At 43.4% G+C, this 22,419-nt stretch overlaps 1 protein-coding gene across 5 annotated transcripts in view; it reads right to left on the bottom strand.

The window, feature by feature from the left end:
- Positions 1 to 4,675: 4,675 nt before the first annotated feature.
- The window catches only part of LOC120042377 (progesterone receptor-like), a 32,846-nt gene continuing 15,102 nt past the window's right edge, over positions 4,676 to 22,419 (bottom strand). The window contains exons 4-10 of one of the 5 annotated variants that reach the window (XM_038987212.1): positions 18,359 to 18,414; positions 18,196 to 18,280; positions 17,773 to 17,982; positions 16,766 to 16,910; positions 16,254 to 16,384; positions 16,018 to 16,169; positions 4,676 to 6,960 (exon numbers count right to left, since the gene is read on the bottom strand). In XM_038987212.1, the coding sequence (XP_038843140.1) occupies positions 6,793 to 6,960; positions 16,018 to 16,169; positions 16,254 to 16,384; positions 16,766 to 16,910; positions 17,773 to 17,982; positions 18,196 to 18,280; positions 18,359 to 18,414 (947 nt within the window). In that variant the 3' untranslated portion in view covers positions 4,676 to 6,792. Of the gene's footprint in view, positions 6,961 to 16,017; positions 16,170 to 16,253; positions 16,385 to 16,765; positions 16,911 to 17,498; positions 17,567 to 17,772; positions 17,983 to 18,195; positions 18,415 to 22,419 lie in introns of those variants that run through there. The other 4 variants (XM_038987209.1, XM_038987211.1, XM_038987208.1 and 1 more) reach the window with 4 other exon arrangements.

Genomic DNA, 22,419 nt, shown 5'->3' with positions numbered 1-22,419 from the left:
TGGAGAGATGTACTAAAACAGTCAGAGTCATGTCACTCCTCGCTGTGGAGAGATGTACTAAAACAGTCAGAGTCATGTCACTCCTCGCTGTGGAGAGATGTACTAAAACAGTCAGAGTCATGTCACTCCTCGCTGTGGAGAGATGTACTAAAACAGTCAGAGTCATGTCACTCCTCACTGTGGAGAGATGTACTAAAACAGTCAGAGTCAAGTCACTCCTCACTGTGGAGAGATGTACTAAAACAGTCAGAGTCATGTCACTCCTCGCTGTGGAGAGATGTACTAAAACAGTCAGAGTCATGTCACTCCTCACTGTGGAGAGATGTACTAAAACAGTCAGAGTCATGTCACTCCTCGCTGTGGAGAGATGTACTAAAACAGTCAGTCATGTCACTCCTCACTGTGGAGAGATGTACTAAAACAGTCAGAGTCATGTCTCTCCTCGCTGTGGAGAGATGTACTGAAACAGTCAGAGTCATGTCACTCCTCACTGTGGAGAGATGTACTAAAACAGTCAGAGTCATGTCACTCCTCGCTGTGGAGAGATGTACTAAAACAGTCAGAGTCATGTCACTCCTCACTGTGGAGAGATGTACTAAAACAGTCAGAGTCATGTCACTCCTCGCTGTGGAGAGATGTACTAAAACAGTCAGAGTCATGTCACTCCTCACTGTGGAGAGATGTACTAAAACAGTCAGAGTCATGTCTCTCCTCACTGTGGAGAGATGTACTAAAACAGTCAGAGTCATGTCTCTCCTCACTGTGGAGAGATGTACTGAAACAGTCAGAGTCATGTCACTCCTCACTGTGGAGAGATGTACTAAAACAGTCAGAGTCATGTCACTCCTCGCTGTGGAGAGATGTACTAAAACAGTCAGAGTCATGTCACTCCTCACTGTGGAGAGATGTACTGAAACAGTCAGAGTCATGTCACTCCTCACTGTGGAGAGATGTACTAAAACAGTCAGAGTCATGTCACTCCTCACTGTGGAGAGATGTACTAAAACAGTCAGTCATGTCACTCCTCACTGTGGAGAGATGTACTAAAACAGTCAGTCATGTCACTCCTCACTGTGGAGAGATGTACTAAAACAGTCAGTCATGTCACTCCTCACTGTGGAGAGATGTACTAAAACAGTCAGAGTCATGTCACTCCTCACTGTGGAGAGATGTACTAAAACAGTCAGAGTCATGTCACTCCTCACTGTGGAGAGATGTACTAAAACAGTCAGAGTCATGTCACTCCTCGCTGTGGAGAGATGTACTAAAACAGTCAGAGTCATGTCACTCCTCACTGTGGAGAGATGTACTAAAACAGTCAGAGTCATGTCACTCCTCACTGTGGAGAGATGTACTAAAACAGTCAGAGTCATGTCACTCCTCACTGTGGAGAGATGTACTAAAACAGTCAGAGTCATGTCACTCCTCACTGTGGAGAGATGTACTAAAACAGTCAGTCATGTCTCTCCTCACTGTGGAGAGATGTACTAAAACAGTCAGAGTCATGTCTCTCCTCACTGTGGAGAGATGTACTAAAACAGTCAGAGTCATGTCACTCCTCACTGTGGAGAGATGTACTAAAACAGTCAGAGTCATGTCACTCCTCACTGTGGAGAGATGTACTAAAACAGTCAGAGTCATGTCACTCCTCGCTGTGGAGAGATGTACTAAAACAGTCAGAGTCATGTCACTCCTCACTGTGGAGAGATGTACTAAAACAGTCAGAGTCATGTCACTCCTCGCTGTGGAGAGATGTACTAAAACAGTCAGAGTCATGTCTCTCCTCACTGTGGAGAGATGTACTAAAACAGTCAGAGTCATGTCACTCCTCACTGTGGAGAGATGTACTAAAACAGTCAGAGTCATGTCACTCCTCACTGTGGAGAGATGTACTGAAACAGTCAGAGTCATGTCACTCCTCGCTGTGGAGAGATGTACTAAAACAGTCAGAGTCATGTCACTCCTCACTGTGGAGAGATGTACTAAAACAGTCAGAGTCATGTCACTCCTCGCTGTGGAGAGATGTACTAAAACAGTCAGTCATGTCACTCCTCGCTGTGGAGAGATGTACTAAAACAGTCAGAGTCATGTCACTCCTCACTGTGGAGAAATGTACTAAAACAGTCAGAGTCATGTCACTCCTCACTGTGGAGAGATGTACTAAAACAGTCAGAGTCATGTCACTCCTCACTGTGGAGAGATGTACTAAAACAGTCAGAGTCATGTCACTCCTCGCTGTGGAGAGATGTACTAAAACAGTCAGTCATGTCACTCCTCACTGTGGAGAGATGTACTAAAACAGTCAGAGTCATGTCACTCCTCACTGTGGAGAGATGTACTAAAACAGTCAGAGTCATGTCACTCCTCACTGTGGAGAGATGTACTAAAACAGTCAGAGTCATGTCACTCCTCACTGTGGAGAGATGTACTAAAACAGTCAGAGTCATGTCACTCCTCACTGTGGAGAGATGTACTAAAACAGTCAGAGTCATGTCACTCCTCACTGTGGAGAGATGTACTAAAACAGTCAGAGTCATGTCACTCCTCACTGTGGAGAGATGTACTAAAACAGTCAGAGTCATGTCACTCCTCGCTGTGGAGAGATGTACTAAAACAGTCAGAGTCATGTCACTCCTCACTGTGGAGAGATGTACTAAAACAGTCAGAGTCATGTCACTCCTCACTGTGGAGAGATGTACTAAAACAGTCAGAGTCATGTCACTCCTCGCTGTGGAGAGATGTACTAAAACAGTCAGAGTCATGTCACTCCTCACTGTGGAGAGATGTACTAAAACAGTCAGTCATGTCACTCCTCACTGTGGAGAGATGTACTAAAACAGTCAGTCATGTCACTCCTCACTGTGGAGAGATGTACTAAAACAGTCAGAGTCATGTCACTCCTCGCTGTGGAGAGATGTACTAAAACAGTCAGAGTCATGTCACTCCTCGCTGTGGAGAGATGTACTAAAACAGTCAGAGTCATGTCACTCCTCACTGTGGAGAGATGTACTAAAACAGTCAGAGTCATGTCACTCCTCACTGTGGAGAGATGTACTAAAACAGTCAGAGTCATGTCACTCCTCGCTGTGGAGAGATGTACTAAAACAGTCAGAGTCATGTCACTCCTCACTGTGGAGAGATGTACTAAAACAGTCAGAGTCATGTCACTCCTCGCTGTGGAGAGATGTACTAAAACAGTCAGAGTCATGTCACTCCTCACTGTGGAGAGATGTACTAAAACAGTCAGAGTCATGTCACTCCTCACTGTGGAGAGATGTACTAAAACAGTCAGAGTCATGTCACTCCTCGCTGTGGAGAGATGTACTAAAACAGTCAGTCATGTCACTCCTCGCTGTGGAGAGATGTACTAAAACAGTCAGTCATGTCACTCCTCACTGTGGAGAGATGTACTAAAACAGTCAGAGTCATGTCACTCCTCGCTGTGGAGAGATGTACTGAAACAGTCAGAGTCATGTCACTCCTCACTGTGGAGAGATGTACTAAAACAGTCAGAGTCATGTCACTCCTCACTGTGGAGAGATGTACTAAAACAGTCAGAGTCATGTCACTCCTCACTGTGGAGAGATGTACTAAAACAGTCAGAGTCATGTCACTCCTCACTGTGGAGAGATGTACTAAAACAGTCAGAGTCATGTCACTCCTCACTGTGGAGAGATGTACTAAAACATTCAGAGTCATGTCACTCCTCACTGTGGAGAGATGTACTAAAACATTTCACTAACGGGATGTTTTTCATTTTTTATACAACTAGATAATCTAGATGGAATGTTTATAAAACCCACAGGAATCAGAGCGATTCAATGTGACATTGGTTCTGGTTTAGACGGGTCAGAGGTTACTTCCCAAATTAGACCATATTCACTGTATAGTGCATTACTTTAACCAGAGGCCTAGGGTAAGTAGTGCACTATAAAGGGTTCCATTTGGGACAACACCTTGTAGACAAAGTGCCTGTTGAATTAGTCTATTTAGGCCCTGTTCCAATCTCTATACTACCATACCACTTTGAGTACATGCTTCATACTAAGTGTCGTACTAGTGTGGACATTGGAATACAGTTTAGGGGTTGAGCCAGCCCTAAACCATATTCTTATCCGGTTTCATCAACATGTGAGGATTTCAACATAAAACATTGAGGGAAAGACAGATTGTTGAGGCATGTTCAAGAATAACACATTAAGAAAGTTATGAGATCAGAAAATACGGTTTTCATTGTAAGGAGTTCATCATTTCTCATTCCTCTGCCCAGCACGATGATAAAAGATTGTTCCAGCATGTAGAACTAATGTGGTTGGTATCAACGTGGCAGACTGTCTGTCTTAACCCAGTCCTACATCACTGCCAGCTGGTCTTCAGTCGCCGCTTGTTGCAGTAACAGGGCCGTCCACTAGATGGCTGTAGTTGAACACTGAACTGCTCTACTCAGTTGTTGTTAATCATGTTTGCTGTGGGCTCTTTTTGGGCTGAGAAATAAAAACTACAAGACCCATAAGCAGATGATCACTGGGTTCTGTTCAGGATGCAACTTTTTTTTCCCCAGAAAGAGATAGAGATGTATTGTGTTTCTCAAGTAGAATAGGGAATTGTGTTGGCTTGGTTTGCTTTCTGCAACGTCGTGAACATATAACCTCACTGAATAGAACACACCTTTTGGAATAGTGAGGTACGGTATTTATTTGGTAAGTAGACATGTGAACTCAGACAGGATAAAGTATTGACGAAGCTCAATACTTCTATAGATGGTAACACCTTACCTGAGGGAGAAATATAAGGTTTTTATGGAAAATTACTGTGATTGAGTTAGAAATTGGCACCCTATTCCCTATATAGTGCACTAGTTTTGACCAGAGCCCTATGGGTCCTACTCAAATGTGGTGCACTAAAAGGAATAGGATGTCATTTTGGATACAGCCTGTGTGTCTGTTTCCCTCTCACTTAGAACACTTACATACAAATCACATGATGCTAAATAAAGCCCTCAGTGATGTGGAATATAGGTTGTTAAATTTGTTAGAACTTTGAAGTATGATTTGTTTTTATAGAATATGCAACGTATAATGCATTTTATATTTACAGATATTGTGTTATATATAAATGTCTGTAGAGTATGAATGATGTGTTATTCAGAAGAATTATGTCTTATTTTGACAGTGTTTAACATACTACTGCATTTACTGAAACTATGAAAGAGTATACAACAGTAAACTGAAAAGAGAAAAACAGTCTGAAATGTACATTCAGGATCAAACCCTAGCTTGAGATCAGGGGGTCTAACGTAATCAACACAAAGGAAGAGTATGGGTTGGGGGACCAACTGACCCCTCCCTCTTCATGAAGCCATGAAGTTCAAGGCCGACTGCGATACTGAAGGCTGTAGTTTCTAGAAAGCAGGATCTCCCATTATAGTGAATGGGAAAATGGCAATCTTCGTCGTCAATATTAGAGAGAAAAAAAAATTTGCATTCAGAAACAACCATGTTACTAATAATTGCTTATATTAGAACAGATGTATGTTCTTGAACCGATTATATATTTAAAAAAAAAATTGTACAAAGAAGTTATAAGGATAATTGAGTTGCTATGGTAGCCTGCAGTACCCCGGTCGGCCTTCAACTTGAGATACTCAAGTTCGTTGCAGGCAGCACTGAGCTAGCCTGCAACGTCCCTTCCTGGAGTAGCTCACACTGTGCATGTTATGTCCACATACATATCCCCATGAGACGCCATTTTAGCAAGCTAAAACCGATTTCCTAACCTTCAAATGCGACATTGAGTCTTCACATAGGAATTAATGGTGTGACATCATTGACGGCTTTGTCCAGTCATGTACAGTCAATGGTTGGTCCTCTAGGAAGGTGTTTTGTGATATATTGAAACAGGGCTGGCCCTAGATTTTTGGGGCCCCACACCATGCGGGTAAAACATTTTAGTGGTCCCCCCCTTGACGGCAAAGATAAAGCAAATTTAAGTTTTAAAGTACATTTCCTGAAATTCAACACATTTAGCTATGGGGCGTAGAGAAAATGTTGTGGTTTTAAATCACATTTTCTGAAATTCTACACATTTTTCTTCAAATGGGGCAGCCAGAAAATATTGTCAGGGGGTGGAGAGAAATGATCAGTTTTAAAGCAAATTTCCTACAATTCTACACATTTTGCCATGACTTATGCCATGTTCATATGATATCTGAGTGAGAGTGACTGACAAAATCAATGGAGGCCCCCTGGAGGTCAGACGCCTGGATACATGCGAGCCTGGTCAATAGTTGGCCATGATTACTACAAGGTGGCTAGGCTAACTTACCAATCTAAATAAATGTTTGCTGACATGGGCTAATTGAGTACATTTCAGAGACTGACATTACAAAAGAAAAACTGCTGATGCACAAACAAATTAAAATATGTCACCTTGTGTATTCTACTTTAACTCTCAACATAAAGTTGAGACCCCAACTGAGTCCCCCCCCCCCCCCCCCCATTAAAAAAAAGTAACTTGTGCCTAGGGCCTGCCCTGGGTTGAACCTGTAACAGGAAGCTTTGTGATATGTTGAACCTGTAGCAGGAAGTTTTGTGATAGGTTGAACCACTAGCAGGGTGTTTTGTGATAAGATGACCCTCTAGCAAGGTGCATTGTGATAGGATGACCCTCTAGCAAGGTGCATTGTGATAGGATGACCCTCTAGCAAGGTGCATTGTGATAGGATGACCCTCTAGCAAGGTGCATTGTGATAGGATGACCCTCTAGCAAGGTGCATTGTGATAGGATGACCCTCTAGCAAGGTGCATTGTGAAAGAGGATTGGCTGAACTATGCCTGTGAGTATCTTGGGCACGTGAACGCTGACGATCTCAGAGATCATCTCTGGATAGCTGACTCTGGTGGGCAGAGACTGGGCCTGGATAAACAGATCATAGGTGAACTGGTGCAGCTTCCTCACAATCTGAGAGCGAGAGAGAGAGAGTGAGGGGGGAGAGAGCGAGAGAGAAAGTGAGGGGGGAGAGAAAGGGAGAGAGAGTGAGGGGGGAGAGAGCGAGAGAGTGAGGGGGGAGAGAGCGAGAGAGTCAACTGTCAGTAACACCAAAGCAGGGGGGGTTGAACAGGTCAGGGGTTAGTGGTTAGGGGTTAGTGGTTAGGGGTTAGTGGTTAGGGGTGGAAGCAGGGCCGGCCCTGGGCATAGGCGACATAAGCGGTTGCTTAGGGCCCCCGGCCGCTACGGCCCCCAACCCCCAAAAATACTTTAGGAACTCAGTCGGGGTCTAAACTTACTGTTGAGAGTTATAATAGTAGAACACACAAGAGCTGTTGCTAGAACGTGCAAAATTCTGACCGGATTACGTAACGAACCAAAGCGTCCGTTGCTATGCTGGTTGTTTGTTCTCTATTTTACCTCGTAACGGCCGCGTCATATTAGGGTGTCTAGCTATAAGTTAAACCTGATCAATCAAATGGATAGGTGTAAGCAATTATGGTTATTCCAAATGCCCTTAACTAGGTGTCTTCGCTAGACAGACACAGAGAGGGGGGAGGAGGAAAGTGAGAAAGAAAGCATGAAAGTGAGAGGAGAGAGGTGGGAAAAGAATGGAAGACAGACAGAGAGACAGACGAAGAGAAACAGCGAGAAAAACAGCAGTGTAAATGTACTTAGACTAAAGTATTTCAACACCTCTTCTCTTCCAACTTGTTAGGCAATCATATCTACCTACGGGGGAAGGATGGCTAGCCGCGCAGGAGGATGGCCAGCCACACAGGAGGGTGATCTTTACCGAGGAGGAGGCGGCGGCCGTGCTGACCAAGATGCATGCTGGGCATTTCGGAGTGAAGCGCATGATTGCCAAAATCAACCTATGCTTCTTCTGACAGGGAAAAAGGTGCATGGAACCAAAAATAGATTTTCGTTTTGTATGATACCAATCAAGGACGAGACTGGCGAGGCCAACTCCAAGGCAATGACGGACATCTTCAACACCCAGACCGAGGTCATGAACACTGGAACAGGTTACGGATGTTATAGATTATATTCTGTCACCAATGGTTTGTTTTGTTTATTTTTTTACAATTTGTTTTTCCGTGGTTCATAAACAGACATATTTCAATATCTTACATTGTAAATAGATATCCGTTTCCTACCCCCTCCTCCAGGTTTGGTGAATGGATCAACCAGACCCACAAGACTGTCATAGGCAGTCCCTTGATTGGTACCAGGAAGGTTGGGATTACTACTGGATGGTACTCGGTGGAGGCCTGGATGCTGCTGTTGTGTGCAAAGAGTTGCACACAACAGCAGCATCCAGGCCTCCACCGAGTACGGACGGGAGTCGCAGCTGTTGACTGAGGTAAAACAATGCAATTGTATATACAATTATTGCATATACTGTTGTTGTTTGTCTATTGCTATTTTTATATCAGGTACTTTCAGATCACGGAAACCCCACCTGATGTGGTGGCAGCTGTCGAACTAGATCAGAACGCTCCAGGACTACAGTACCTTCAGGCACGGACCGAGGAGGATGTGGAGGGTTTTGACCAGGTAAAAATGATTGTCCGCTGTCAACTTATGTTCTGTCCCTCCAAGAGATATGTAAGAAATGTATTTGTAATACGAAATAGAATAGCATTTATTCCTGTTATCAATCAATGTGAGACTGAACATGGACAAGGCGCAGGAGAAACAGAAGGAGAAACAGAAGGAGAAACAGAAGGAGAAACAGAAGGAGAAACAGAAGGAGAAACAGGAGAAACAGAAGGAGAAACAGGAAAAAACAGAAGGAGAAACAGAAGGAGAAACAGAAGGAGAAACAGAAGGAGAAACAGAAGGAGAAACAGGAGAAACAGAAGGAGAAACAGGAGAAACAGAAGGAGAAACAGAAGGAGAAACAGGAGAAACAGAAGGAGAAACAGGAGAAACAGAAGGAGAAACAGGAGAAACAGAAGGAGAAACAGAAGGAGAAACAGGAGAAACAGGAGAAACAGAAGGAGAAACAGGAGAAACAGAAGGAGAAACAGAAGGAGAAACAGGAGAAACAGAAGGAGAAACAGAAGGAGAAACAGAAGGAGAAACAGAAGGAGAAACAGGAGAAACAGAAGGAGAAAAAGAAAGAGAAACAGGAAAAAACAGAAGGAGAAACAGAAGGAGAAACAGAAGGAGAAACAGGAGAAACAGAAGGAGAAACAGAAGGAGAAACAGGAGAAACAGAAGGAGAAACAGAAGGAGAAACAGAAGGAGAAACAGGAGAAACAGAAGGAGAAACAGGAGAAACAGAAGGAGAAACAGAAGGAGAAACAGAAGGAGAAACAGGAGAAACAGAAGGAGAAACAGGAGAAACAGAAGGAGAAACAGAAGGAGAAACAGGAGAAACAGAAGGAGAAACAGAAGGAGAAACAGGAGAAACAGAAGGAGAAACAGGAGAAACAGAAGGAGAAACAGAAGGAGAAACAGAAGGAGAAACAGAAGGAGAAACAGAAGGAGAAACAGAAGGAGAAAAAGAAAGAGAAACAGGAAAAAACAGAAGGAGAAACAGAAGGAGAAACAGGAGAAACAGAAGGAGAAACAGAAGGAGAAACAGGAGAAACAGAAGGAGAAACAGAAGGAGAAACAGGAGAAACAGAAGGAGAAACAGGAGAAACAGAAGGAGAAACAGGAGAAACAGAAGGAGAAACAGAAGGAGAAACAGAAGGAGAAACAGGAGAAACAGAAGGAGAAACAGGAGAAACAGGAGAAACAGGAGAAACAAAAGGAGAAACAGAAGGAGAAACAGGAGAAACAGAAGGAGAGCTACCGGAGCAGAATCAAGAAGGGGACTAAGTGCTATGACATCAGGGCGAATTACCAGGTTTGTAAGATGGACGAAAGGAAGGTGAGACCTGGGAAACCTCGCTGCTCTTTCGCTCCTAGCTGGGGTCACCATCAGTTAGAGTGAATATAGAACATCTCAGATAACTATTTGCATTTGCACACAAAATAACCTGAAGCTAGTTTTAGTTCCCCTAACAGTGATATTTTTCTCTGTCTTCCTAGGGTTACCTCGGTGGAAGACAACAATCTTCTACAGTCGGAGCACTTGGACGGTCGACCACTGAAAGCACTGACGCCCTACACTTCAGTGAAGCCCAATAGACAAAGTATGTTCAGCTTTGGTTGACAGAAACAAGAAGAAAATAAATAGTAGTTATGCTAAACCTATAGAAATGTACTTCTCCAATATCCTACTCTATCCTACACTATCATTCTCTATCCTACTCTATCCTACTCTGTCATACTCTATCATACTCTATCATACTGGGCACATAATATGTGAGATACACAGACTAACTAAAAACACTAGCACTGCAGAACACTCAGAACAAAGAGAGCATCAGCGCCTAGACTTTGCAGTCTCCCTCTTCAAGTCTCCCTTCCGAGACTGACTGTCTGTTGAGAACAGGTGACAGGCAGAACCTCCCACCCACACAGCAACCCCCTCCTCTATATTCCACACACCAGAATTCACTATTTTAGTCTATGATTGCCATGTTAGTGTACAAAGAAATCTGTGAAGATAAATGAATGACACAACTCTACCAAAAACTATCGAAGTTTATGTATTAAAATCTTAAATCTTGCCAGGTTGGTTTTCACGGCTGTTTCACAAGGTGTTCATTATTGTAAGTTGTAAGATATGCTTTGATGTTATTTATTTGTTCCACATTATTCATTGTTGTGTCCTAGGACCTACAATAGATACATATTGTAGGTCCTAGGACGATGTGAGATATATTATTTCAGCGTAGATAAGGGAAGGGCAGGATCAAATTAAAACATGACGGCCAGACAAGCCAGTGTATGAACCAAATGGATTTGCATATGAATGGAGTGGAAATTAGCTGACTTCCTGGTCTGTAAGGTAAGTAACTTTAATGTGTCAAGCAGATTACACATTTTATTTGACTTTTCCGAAACGTAGTAATGTTTAAGACATGGATTTCATGTTGTAATGTTAACAAGGTACCCAAAAGTAGTTTGAATTAATGTTTTCATTTTGTCAGCTAAATTAAACTTGTTTAACTTCTCTTGGGTAGGGGGCAGCATTCGGAATTTTGGATGAAAAGCATGCCCAAATTAAACTGCCAGCTACTCATCCCCAGAAGATAATCTATTAGTAGATTTGGATAGAAAACACTCTGAAGTTTCTAAAACTGTTTGAATCATGTCTGTGAGTATAACAGAACTTATTTATCAGGCGAAACCCAGAGGACACTTTGAGGTCACTCTCTTTTCAATGAGTTTTCATTGGGAAACCAGATTTCTAAAGGGACGTTCTTGCAGTTCCTACCGCTTCCACTGGATGTCAACAGTCTTTAGAAATTGGTTGAGGTTATTCCTTTGTGTAATGAAGAAGTACGGCCAACTTGAAGGAGAGTCACTCGAAGTGTCCTGTTTGTTAGAAGCGCGTGACCAGAAAGCTAGCTACAGTTGGTTTTAATCCTGTATTGAACACAGATCATCCCGTCTTCAATTTTATCGATTATTTACGTAAAAAAATACCTAAAGTTGTATTACAAATGTAGTTTTAAATTTTTTGGCAAAGTTTACAGGTAACCTTTGAGATATTTTGTAGTCACGTTTCACAATTTGGAACCAGTGTTTTTCTGGATCAAACGTGCCAAATAAATGGTCATTTTGGATATATATCGACGGAATTAATCGAACAAAAGGACCATTTGTGATGTTTATGGGACATATTGGAGTGCCAACAACAGAAGCTCGTCAAAGGTAAGCATGAATTATATTTTTATTTCTGCGTTTTGTGTCGTGCCTGCAGGGTTGAAATATGCTTCTCTCTCTTTGTTTACAATGGTGCTATCCTCAGATAATAGCATCGTTTGCTTTTGCCGAAAAGCCTATTTGAATTCTGACATGTTGGCTGGATTCACAACCAGTGTAGCTTTAATTTGGCATCTTTCATGTGTGATTTAATGAAAGTTAGATTTTTATAGTAATTAATTTGAATTTGGCGCTCTGCATTTTCTCTGGCTTTATGCAAAGTGAGACAGTAGCGTCCCGCCTAAACTCAGATTTTTGGATATAAATATGAACTTTACCGAACAAAACATACATGTATTGTGTAACATGAAGTCCTATGAGTGTCATCTGATGAAAATCATCAAAGGTTAGTGATTAATTTTATCTCTATTTCTGCTTTTTGTTACTCCTCTCTTTGGCTGGAAAAATGGCTGTCTTTTTCTGTGACTTGGCTCTAACCTAACATAATCGTTTGGTGTGCTTTCGTCGTAAAACCTTTTTGAAATCGGACACTTTGGCTGGATTTACAACAAGCGTATCTTTAAAATGGTGTAAAATACTTGTATGTTTGAGGAATTTAAATTATGGGATTTCTGTTGTTTTGAATTTGGCGCCCTGCAGTTTCACTGGCTGTTGACGAAGTGGGACGCTATCGTCCCACATACCCTTGTGAGGTTAAACAGCGAAATTGCTGCGGAAATCCGCCTTGTTTGCATAGCGATGATGAAAAGAACGTAATTTAGGCTGTAATTATGTAATCCCACCGTTGATATAGCAACGGACTCTAATAGTTTATCGAATTCCATTGTGACGCAGAAGGGGACACTATTTGGCCAGGGGACATTATTTGCCATGACATACCCCCAAAAACCTAGGCTGGCCCTTGGTAGTAGGTCTATATTACCAGGGGAAGGTAGTCCACTGGCTGGGTTAGCTAGAACAGGTGTTGTGTACGGGTTACGGGTTAGAGGTCAGGGATAGGTCAGTTCTGTGGCTGCCATGGCGCAGAGAGCTCTGTAAATATTGTACATATTTGAAGTTTTAGTTTTCTTTTTTAATCAACTTTTTATTTTGTTAGCTAAGTAAGTTTTGATTGTATATATTGTAGCAACCCTGGGTTTATAAGGATATTGTTAGCTAAGTAAGTTTTGATTGTATATATTGTAGCAACCCTGGGTTTATAAGGATATTGTTAGCTAAGTAAGTTCTGACTGTATATATTGTAGCAACCCTGAGTTTATAAGGATATCGTTAGCTAAGTAAGTTCTGACTGTATATATTGTAGGAACCCTGGGTTTATAAGGATATCGACTGCAAGATGAGCATGTTTTAACCTCTGGGCTTCGGGCCAGAAGGTTAAGGGTTCGAGCCGCACTTCCTGCCTGATTCATTACAATATATTGATCCACGGCAGTGCAAGACCGGCAAGTCAGTTATTTTACCAACTGAACTGAGAAGCTAGCTATTTAGCTACCAACTTTATTTGAAACAACGAGAGATGGCAGAGGCTTGGAGAATTCTGAAGATAGCAGAGGATCTCTAAGGTTTTCCACAGTAGTTTAATTCAAGGTGGACTATGGCTTTTGCCTGTAGTGAGCTTCATGCCATAAAGCTTAGCGGCTGCATTGCTTCACCCAGGTTGGTGCTACATGTTTTTCAGAGGAGTTTACCAAGGGAAGAGGTGACCTGACTTCTAACTTGTTTCCCCCCTGGATCTAAGCATCGTTTCACCCCTGCTCAACCCACATCTCGGCCCGTCCTTCATCTGGGCTTAAACCCTCCACCTGGGCCTCAACTCTTCATCTGGGCCTCAACCCTTCATCTGGGCCTCAACTCTTCATCTGGGCCTCGACTCTTCACCTGGGCCTCAACTCTTCACCTGGGCCTCGACTCTTCACATGGGCCTCAACCCTTCATCTGGGCCTCAACTCTTCATCTGGGCTTCGACTCTTCACCTGGGCCTCAACTCTTCACCTTGGCCTCAACTCATCTGGGCCTCAAACTTATCTGGGCCTCAAACTTATCTGGGTCTCAAACCTTCACCTGGGCCTCAACCCTTCATCTGGGCCTTAACCCTTCGGCTCCCGAATGGCGCAGGGGTCTAAGGCACTGCATCACAGTGCTTGAGGCGTCACTACAAACACCCTGGTTCGCATCCAGGCTGTATCACAACCGACCGTGATCGGGAGTCCCATACGGCGGTGCACAATTGGCCCAGCGTCGTCCGGGTTTGGCTGGTGTAGGCTGTCATTGTAAATAAGAATTTGTTCTTAACTGACTTGCCTAGTTAAATAAAGGTAAAAAAAATGTATTTGTTTTTTTATCATCTGGGCCTCAACCCTTAATCTGGGCCTCAACCCTTCATCTGGGCCTCAACCCTTAATCTGGGCCTCAACCCTTCATCTCAGCCTCAACCCTTCATCTGGGCCTCAACCCTTCATCTGAGCCTCAACCCTTCATCTGAGCCTCAACCCTTCATCTGGGCCTCAACCCTTCATCTGGGCCTCAACCCTTCATCTGGGCCTCAACCCTTCATCTGGGCCTCAACCCTTCATCTGGGCCTCAACCCTTAATCTGGGCCTCAACCCTTAATCTGGGCCTCAACCCTTAATCTGGGCTTCAATTCTTCATCTCAGCCTCATCCTTCATCTGAGCCTCAACCCTTAATCTGGGCTTCAATTCTTCATCTCAGCCTCATCCTTCATCTGAGCCTCAACCCTTCATCTGGGCCTCAACCCTTAATCTGGGCCTCAACCCTTCATCTGGGCCTCAACCCTTCATCTGGGCTTCAATTCTTCATCTCAGCCTCATCCTTCATCTGAGCCTCAACCCTTCATCTGGGCCTCAACCCTTAATCTGGGCCTCAACCCTTAATCTGGGCTTCAATTCTTCATCTCAGCCTCATCCTTCATCTGAGCCTCAACCCTTCATCTGGGCCTCAACCCTTCATCTGGGCTTCAATTCTTCATCTCAGCCTCATCCTTCATCTGAGCCTCAACCCTTCATCTGGGCCTCAACCCTTAATCTGGGCCTCAACCCTTAATCTGGGCTTCAATTCTTCATCTCAGCCTCATCCTTCATCTGAGCCTCAACCCTTCATCTGGGCCTCAACCCTTCATCTGGGCTTCAATTCTTCATCTCAGCCTCATCCTTCATCTGGGCCTCAACCCTTCATCTGGGCTTCAATTCCTCATCTCAGCCTCATCCTTCATCTGAGCCTCAACCCTTCATCTGGGCCTCAACCCTTCATCTGGGCTTCAATTCTTCATCTCAGCCTCATCCTTCATCTGGGCCTCAACCCTTCATCTGGGCTTCAATTCTTCATCTCAGCCTCATCCTTCATCTGAGCCTCAACCCTTCATCTGGGCCTCAACCCTTCATCTGGGCTTCAATTCTTCATCTCAGCCTCATCCTTCATCTGGGCCTCAACCCTTCATCTGGGCTTCAATTCTTCATCTCAGCCTCATCCTTCATCTGAGCCTCAACCCTTCATCTGGGCCTCAACCCTTCATCTGGGCTTCAATTCTTCATCTCAGCCTCATCCTTCATCTGGGCCTCAACCCTTCATCTGGGCTTCAATTCTTCATCTCAGCCTCATCCTTCATCTGAGCCTCAACCCTTCATCTGGGCCTCAACCCTTCATCTGGGCCTCGGTCGGTAGAGACGTGGACGGCACGGGTGAGGTAAGTGCACATGTAGAGTGGATCGGACACAGGATATGACCTGTTGGACTGGCACCTGCCTCTGTGGATGACTGTGAAAGACTGTGGATGACTGTGAAAGACTGTGGATGACTGTGAAAGACTGTCGGTGACTGTGAAAGACTGGATGACTGTGAAAGACCTTCCAGCTAGAAGTGTCAATAGGCTAACTGAAAGATTAGGCTGTTTTAAGAGTGTCATTGAGATTCTTGCTGTAATGAAAAGCTCTATACTAATTAAATATTTTATTATCATTATTATTATCATTAAATTACCGGACGTAGCTGTGTTAGCTGGAACAAACGTTGGTTAGGGGTTAGAGGTCAGGGTTAGTATATATTACCGGGTGTAGGAAGTCCAGTAGCTGTGTTAGCTGGAACAGGCGTTGTGTACGGGTTAGGGGTTAGAGGTCAGGGTTAGTGTATATTACCGGATGTAGGAAGTCCAGTAGCTGTGTTAGCTGGAACAGACATTGTGTACGGGTTAGGGGTTAGAGGTCAGGGTTAATGTATATTACCGGGTGTAGGAAGTCGAGTAGTTGTGTTAGCTGGAACAGACGTTGTGTGTGGTGTTTTTCTCCGTGTTGGCTGGCCAGACGAACCAGCTCCTTGATGTAAGAGATTCTCAGCTCGTCAAAACACTTCTGATTCCTCAGACCCTCCACAGGGACTAAAAGACACAAAGCAATAAGCAAATATTGACCCAGATAATGATACAGTCACTTAGTTTCAGTGTGTCAGTGATGTGACTCACTGATGCTGAAGAGGAGCAGAGCCTTCATACAGAGGAACTCTTCCTGGGTGACTCTGAGCATACAGAACCTCTGGGACAGCAGACGGAATTGGACACAGTGCTCATACATACTGGACACACGCATCCTCTGACTGGGGGGGGGAGGAGAGAGGAGAGAGACAGACAGACGGAGAGAAAGCGAGGGAGAGAAAGAGGGTGAGGAGAGAGAGAGTAATGTTTACTAATGTTTCCCTTGTTTATTTCCATTTTTTAAATTATCCATTCCATTTGGTAATATGTGTTTCCCATGCTAATAAATTGAATTGAGAGGGAAAGAGAGAGAGAGGGAGTTAGGATGAGAGGGAGTTAGGATGAGAGGGAGTTAGGATGAGAGGGAGTGAAATTGATTGAGAGTGTTGTTATATAACCAATAATTCAACATTTCAAATTTCAAACATTTCCCTTGTTTATTGTCTAGAGACAGAGAGAGAGATTGTCATCAATATTATATTCAGCAAGACAATAGTACTGACTCGTTGAAGATGAGGTCAGGAGCGAAGTAGAGCTCTCTAGCGTCTGTGTTTGTGTAAGACCTCCAGCCCAGAGCGAAAACCATCAACCCCAACCATGAAGACTGGATCACTGACATCTGGTCTTCTACATGCAGCTCTCTGAAACCTACACAGAGAGAACATCATCAACCCCAGCCATGAAGACTGGATCACTGACATCTGGTCTTCTACATGCAGCTCTCTGAAACCTACACAGAGAGAACATCATCAATACCAGCCATGAAGACTGGATCACTGACATCTGGTCTTCTACATGCAGCTCTCTGAAACCTACACAGAGAGAACATCATCAACCCCAGCCATGAAGACTGGATCACTGACATCTGGTCTTCTACATGCAGCTCTCTGAAACCTACACAGAGAGAACATCATCAACCCCAACCATGAAGACTGGATCACTGACATCTGGTCTTCTACATGCAGCTCTCTGAAACCTACACAGAGAGAACATCATCAACCCCAGCCATGAAGACTGGATCACTGACATCTGGTCTTCTACATGCAGCTCTCTGAAACCTACACAGAGAGAACATCATCAATACCAGCCATGAAGACTGGATCACTGACATCTGGTCTTCTACATGCAGCTCTCTGAAACCTACACAGAGAGAACACCATCAATACCAGCCATGAAGACTGGATCACTGACATCTGGTCTTCTACATGCAGCTCTCTGAAACCTACACAGAGAGAACACCATCAACCCCAGCCATGAAGACTGGATCACTGACATCTGGTCTTCTACATGCAGCTCTCTGAAACCCACAGTGCAGGGAGAATAAAATAGGTTATGAGTAGAGCCCCCCCTGGTGGGAAGGACATAGAAAACTAGAACCGAGGCTACAGCACTTGTATCAGTCACACACAGACCAGCTGTTTGTACCCCAGCTCTCTCTATCACACCTGGGTTAGTGGGTTGGTACCATGTAGTAGTTAGGTAACAGTAGGATACAGGAAGAGTGGTTTACCTGGCATGGCTTTAGCCCAGTTCACCACAGACACCAGTTGTCTCTCTCCCAGCTCATTGAGGCTGGACAGTAGGGAGGCGAAACAGTCTGGCTGGGAGGTGTCATGGCCTGCGTTGACCACTCCTGGCTCGATGGAACTCAGGACGTTGAGGAGGGAGGGGCGCAGGCTGGGGGAGAGGCCAAGAGCGGGAGCCTGCCGGGCAGCACAGCCTGCAGAGAGGGACATGAGATGAGACAAGGTGAATTGAGACATGAGATGAGAGACAAAATGAGACCAGTTGAGACTGAATATGTGCTGCCTTGCATCCAGGGTTGGTGTAAATTCTGAATTGAGTTGTAACTGCTTTCTTAGTCAGGGCTCACTTGAAGAAATAGCATTCTGGTTATGAAAAATATTTTACATATGGTAATATTGATCCTCACATTTAGCCTGTGGGGAAACGGTGGATAACTGTAGTCCCCCCGTCCTCTCTCCTCCCCTCTCTCCAGTCCTCTCTTTGCCGGGTGCCTGTGGGGAAACGGTGGATAACTGTAGTCCCCCCGTCCTCTCTCCTCCCCTCTCTCCAGTCCTCTCTTTGCCGGGTGCCTGTGTTCCCCCCTCCACTACTCCTTTCAGCGGGCCAGCTCCCCTCAGCTTCCGGCCTGAAATGCACCACACACAGAAGTAGAACAGAGAGAAAGGCCCCATTACCACTAGGAGATATGAAGGAGTCTGAGGAGCAGGGTGGAGAAAAAGAAAGCTATTTTTCCATTCACATTACATCATTGCCTTAACATTTCGTTGTGGCTGGACATGTGACATTCTTGGTCTGCAGCTCAAATTGACCGTAAATATCACAGTAGCCACTAGCCAGAAGGCACAAACTATTTAACAATGACAGAGACTTTTCTTCAGAAATATTACACTACTTGATAATGCAACAATTCACAAGCATGTACAGCGCACCCGGAAAGAATTCAGACGTTACTTATTCTAAAATGGATTAAATATTTTTTTCCCTCAACATTCTACACACAATACCCCATAATGACAAAGCGAAAATGGGTTTTTAGAAATGTTTGCAAATGTATTAAAAAATAAATAAAAACTGAAATACCTTATTTACATAAGTATTCAGACCCTTTGCTATGAGACTCTAAATTCTGCTCAGGTTGATCCTGTTTCCATTAATCATCCTTGAGATGTTTCTACAACTTGATTAGTGTCCACCTGTGGTAAATTCAATTGATTGGACATGATTTGGAAAGGCACACACCTGTCTATATAAGGTCCCACAATTGACAGTGCATGTCAAAGCAAAAACCAAGCCATGAGGTCAAAGGAATTGTCCGTAGAGCTCCGAGACAGGATTGCGTCGAGGCACAGATCTGGGGAAGGGTACCAAAACATTTCTGCAGCATTGAAGGTCCCCAAGAACACAGTGGCCTCCATCATTCTTAAATGCAAGAAGTTTGGAACCACCAAGACTCTTCCTAGAGCTGGCCGCCCAGCCAAACTGAGCAATCGGGGGTGAAGGGCCTTGGTCAGGGAGGTGACCAAGAACCTGATGGTCACTCTGACAGAGCTCCAGAGTTCCTCTGTGGAGATGGGAGAACCTTCCAGAAGGACAACCATCTCTGCAGCACTCCACCAATCAGGCCTTTATGGTAGAGTGGCCAGACGGAAACCACTCTTTAGTAAAAGGTACATGACAGCCCGCTTGGAGTTTGCCAAAAGGCACCTAAAGACTCTCAGACTATGAGAAACAAGATTATTTGGTCTGATGAAACCAAGATTGAACTCTTTGTCCTGAATGCCAAGCGTCACGTCTGGAGGAAATCTGGCACCATCCCTATGGTGAAGCATAGTGGTGGCAACATCATGCTGTGGGGATGTTTTTCAGCGGCAGGGACTGGGAGACTAGTCAGGATCGAGGGAAAGATGAACGGAGTAAAGTACTGAGAGATAATTGATGAAAACCTGCTCCAGAGCGCTCAGGACCTCAGACTGGGGCGACGGTTCACCTTCCAACAGGACAACAACCCTAAATACACAGCCAAGACAATGCAGGAGTGGCTTTGGGACAAGTCTCTGAATGTCTTTGAGTGGCCCAGCCAGAGCCCGGACTTGAACCCGATCGAACATCTCTGGAGAGACCTGAAAATAGCTGTGCAGCAACGCTCCCCATCTAACCTGACAGAGCTTGAGAGGATCTGCAGAGAAGGGGAGAAACTCCCCAAATACAGAGGTGCCAAGCTTGTAGCGTCATGCCCAAGAATACTCGAGGCTGTAATTGCCCAATGTGCTTCAACAAAGTACTGAGTAAAGGGTCTGAATACTTATGTAAATGTGATATTTCCAGTTGTTTTTCTAAATAAATAAAAAATTTGCTAATTCCACTATATTGTGTGTAGATTGATGAGGGGGGGAAAACAATTCATCATTTTTAGAATAAGGCTGTAACGTAACAAAATGTGGAAAAATTCAAGGGGTCTGAATACTTTCCGAATGCACTGTATGTGCAGACAACTAAAAGGTTTATTTTCTTGTCTGTAGGCTACACTCATTACATTTTAGCTTCAAGACAAAAGTCCAGAGTTGCTCTAACCACATGTCTTTATTAAGTACTGTAAACATATAAAAAATGAAGGATTAACCCTCTCATACAATATAAAAGTTCAAAAGGCCTACTTTACAACTAACCAGGCTTAATTTGTATCAATATCATGCAAATCATTACATGTGGCAAAGGCAAATTGTGACTGAAATATCAGTGACTCCACTGCAATGAGCTGTTTAATATGGAAGCCCATACCTGCCACCCAAAAATAAAATTTGAATGCCTCTTGATTTGTCAACGTGCACAATTAATCTGATCAACTTTAGCCTACTGATAACAACCACAGCTGCAGGTGGGTGATTGTCATGGAATCAGTTTTAAACATGTCTGTAACAAATTGAATTACAAAACCTTGATGCATCTGCAAAAATCAACTATCATTCTGAGGACTAAGATGTCTAGTTTTTAATAAATTTTTTCCTGAATGTTGTACATTTTTCCATATTCTCATTACCGCAATGCATCTGGATTAAATTATTGGGTCATTTTATAAAATTGTACTTTAGAAAAAGATTTGAATAAAACACAAAATATGTCGCTGCAGTTTGTCCATAAATAGGGTTGCAAAGGGTCGGAAACTTCCCGGTATATTTCCAGAAATTTTCCGTGGGAAGTTAAGCCCGGGAATTTTGCTTAAATTCATCAAAAAAGTTAGCTCATAAAACAGTGAACCTTTTTTGTGGGATACACATTAGGCAATTCTAGGTCTTGTGGCACATTTTGGTTAAACTATCCCCAATTCAATGGGATTGCAACCCTCTGCATGCACAGTGCATTCTTCCACCACATGTACAGTGCACTCCATCACATGTACGGCTGATTCTCAAGATCTTGCACACTAATGAGATGCTATTGAGCCCACACTACTACACTGTCTGAGCCAAGGACTACATGCTTTCAAACAATACAGCATCAAGACACTATCAAACATGTATCAGTCTTTCCGCAACAGAGCCATCCTTATGTGTGAGGGTGCATGTGCATGATAATGATATAAACTATATGTCATAGTTTCCTTTTTCATGATCACAATCTTGTGAAACCCGAACCCTCCAAGATCCCCCCACAGTTCCCCAATAGCTGTCCCTCAACCATTCTAATGCCTTTTCAAAATCCGCTATAAATACCATTCCTGGCTTCTTATATGTTTCATGATGTTCTATTATTTCTAGTAGTTGTCGTATATTATCTCCAATGTATCGTCCATGTAAAAAAAACCTGTCTGATCAGGATGAACAATACCTGGTAAAACCCTTATAATTCTGAGTGCTATGCATTTTGCTAGTATTTTTGCATCACAACATTGAAGTGTAAGGGGCCTCCAATTTTTTAGATAGACTGGGTCTTTATATTTGCCATCTGGGTCTTGTTTTAATAATAGAGAAATCAGACCTTCCTGCTGAGTACCTGACAGACTACCATTTCTATAGTAGTTAAAACAATCTAACCATTGAGCTTTTATATATCAAAAAATACTTGATATACCTCTACCGGTATGCCATCAAGCCATGGGGTTTTTCCAGACTGAATGGATTTAATAGCCTCAAAAGTTATTCCTCTGTAATTTGGCCTTCGCACTGATCTTTCTGTACATTTGTTAATTTTCCATTTTTTATATTATTTGGAAAGAATTCCTTACCGTAATCTTCACTCAGTGGGAGAGGATGAGACGGAAAAGAGAACATCTGCCTAAAATAATTTGCTCCCTCTTTTAAAATATCATTCGGAGTATCATAGATGACTCCGTCTTCAGTAACGAGTTTCTGCAAATTCTTTTTGTTTGCGTTCCTGTATTGGAGATTCAGGAAGAATTTTGTGCATTTTTCTCCATATTCCATCCAGTTTACTTTATTTGTAACAGATTACATTAGATCATTCTTGAATAAGTTCCTCAAGTTCCTTTTGTTTTTCCTCTAACTTATTTTGTATCTCTGTAGTATAGTTTTTATTGCCATCTACCTGTACTACTAGTTCATGGATTTCCCTTGTTAGTCTTGCTTCTTTAGCCAGAAACGTTTTTTTATTATTGATGAATATTGAATTGAAT

The sequence above is a fragment of the Salvelinus namaycush genome, unplaced genomic scaffold (genome assembly GCF_016432855.1).
Source record: "Salvelinus namaycush isolate Seneca unplaced genomic scaffold, SaNama_1.0 Scaffold663, whole genome shotgun sequence".
Lineage (NCBI taxonomy): Eukaryota > Metazoa > Chordata > Actinopteri > Salmoniformes > Salmonidae > Salvelinus > Salvelinus namaycush.
Note: the sequence above shows the minus strand (reverse complement) of the source record. Positions and strands in the feature narration are given on the sequence as shown.